Source organism: Apaloderma vittatum, unplaced genomic scaffold (genome assembly GCF_000703405.1).
Source record: "Apaloderma vittatum isolate BGI_N311 unplaced genomic scaffold, ASM70340v1 scaffold37273, whole genome shotgun sequence".
Classification (NCBI taxonomy): domain Eukaryota; kingdom Metazoa; phylum Chordata; class Aves; order Trogoniformes; family Trogonidae; genus Apaloderma; species Apaloderma vittatum.
This window is the reverse complement of record NW_009708042.1, coordinates 2,426-4,327: the sequence shown is the minus strand read 5'-3', so window position 1 is coordinate 4,327 and position 1,902 is coordinate 2,426. Positions and strand designations below refer to the sequence as shown.

General features: G+C 59.4%; 1 protein-coding gene across 1 annotated transcript in view; it reads right to left on the bottom strand.

Annotated features, from left to right (window-relative positions):
- Positions 1–1,337: 1,337 nt before the first annotated feature.
- Positions 1,338–1,902, bottom strand: part of LOC104271679 (probable E3 ubiquitin-protein ligase DTX2) — a gene marked incomplete at its 5' end in the record, with an annotated part of 2,751 nt that continues 2,186 nt past the window's right edge. Inside the window, one exon of the mRNA XM_009866416.1 lies at positions 1,338–1,674. Coding sequence (XP_009864718.1) covers positions 1,450–1,674 — 225 coding nt within the window. The remainder of the gene's footprint in view (positions 1,675–1,902) is intronic.

Below are 1,902 nucleotides of genomic sequence, written 5' to 3'. Positions count from 1 at the left end.
ATCACGCCTTCAGATTAAGTGGAAATGGGGCATTCAAGGATTATGTGGTCCAGCTGCAGCCCCCATCCCTCCTCCCTCCTCCAGTCCCTGTTTTGTCCCACCCTCCTCCTTCCCAGCAGCCATGGGGACACGCCAGCTCCCCGCCTGCCACCCCAGGGCCCCCCCAGCAAGGCAGGGAGGGAGAATGACTCAGGGGGACACTGAGTCACAGTTTCAGCAGGGACGCGGGGCTGGCATACCTGCAGGGTCAAGGCTTGGCTAATAATAACCCACCTCCCCTGCTGCAAACAACTTGGCGCCTCAGGGGGAAGGCAGAAACAGCCACCGCAGGACTCCAGCCAAGGAGGGGCAAACATTTTCGTCAGACCAGTCCAGTAGCACGATAAACACTTATTTCAGGGCTCTGCACCCCTCCTGCTCTGACCAGCACCATCATGGTTACGTTTTCATCTGTACCAGCCCTGCTCTGTCCCTTCCCGCCTCGCCGCGGGCTCAGCACCAGGTTTTTCAGAGATGCCTCATGTCCCCATGGCAGGTGACGGCCAGGGACGAGGGCGCAGGCCGGGGAAGGGGAGGCTTCGTCCGAATTTTTTTTTGCTGCCGAAGCCGCTCTGGGCTGCGCCGGGCAGGAAATTCTTTCTTCGTGCAGGGTTGGGCGAGCCCCGCTCCGTTTTTGCTTCAGTTCACCTGTTTGATGGCTGGGACAACATGATCCGGGGACGGAAAGGCGAGGTTTCAACTCCAAATCCCTCCCTTTCGCAACCGGGGCAGGGGAGGAGCAGACACAGCCCAGTTGTGCAGAGCTCAGCAACTCGCAGACGCAAACGTGCTGCTCCCCAGGAGCACCCATCCTTCAGCATCCCCAAACTCTGCTGGAATTCCAAGGTTTTCTCCCTAGGACGTGCAGCAGAGGGCAACCAGGAGGCAGCAAGCACAGGATGGACACACCAGGGAAAGCTCCAGCCCTTGATGGCTCCAAAAAAATCTTTCATTTTCATACTGGCATGACAGAAAGAAAATCACCTCCTGGAGAGTCCAGGACGTGCTGGACCCAGGAGGACCAAGCCAAGGCAGGTGCCACAAAACTGGGCCACGTCCCAGCTCACAGGAAGGCGGAACAGCAGATGCCATGGGGACACGAGGTGTGGGCAAAGCCAGATGCTCCTGTTCCCAGCATTGCCATGGCGAGGTCCTGCCTTCACGACGAGCCCCGTCACCTCAGGACCACTGGCCCCCAGCCACGGAGCCCACCCCGAGAGGCACACGCAACTTCTACAAAAACGTCCTTCCCTCCTCCCAAAAAAGAGGCCGCGTGGAGCAGCAGGGTTCCCGCGGGTCAGTGTTATTGCTCAGTGTGATGGGCGCTCGGACACAGGAACTTAAGGCAACAGGAGTAAGTGCACGAGGTGGGACCCCGACGCGTGCCCGGCCCAGCCGGACCCCCCCAGCTCATTGTCTCAGGCAGTCCTCGGTGACGCCCTGGGCGGCCAGCTCGGCCAGCACGTTGTCCAGGTAGTTGGGGTCGGGGTAGCCGTGGCCGCTCAGGTTGGTGTCCATCTCCGTCTTGTGGTGGATCTCGTTCCACACCACCGTGTCGCTCTCGCCCGTGGTATTGGAGGTGCCCACCGTGAAAATCAGGCGCCTCTTCCAGGCCACCCTCAGGAGCTCCAGGACCTAGAGGTGGGAAGAGAAACACCAAAGCTGGCCTTCAACAGCCACACCTGAGCTCTGAAAGCAGCTCGCCAGGAGCTTGACAACCTAAATCCCTGCTGGAGAAGGAGGAAATCAAAGATCTCAGCATCTTCCTCAACTCCTGGTGCCCCTGATGGGAAGGAAGGACTGTTCACTACACGTGCTGGTCCTCCTGTGCAGAAGTACTGGCTCAAACTTGAGACAAACGCA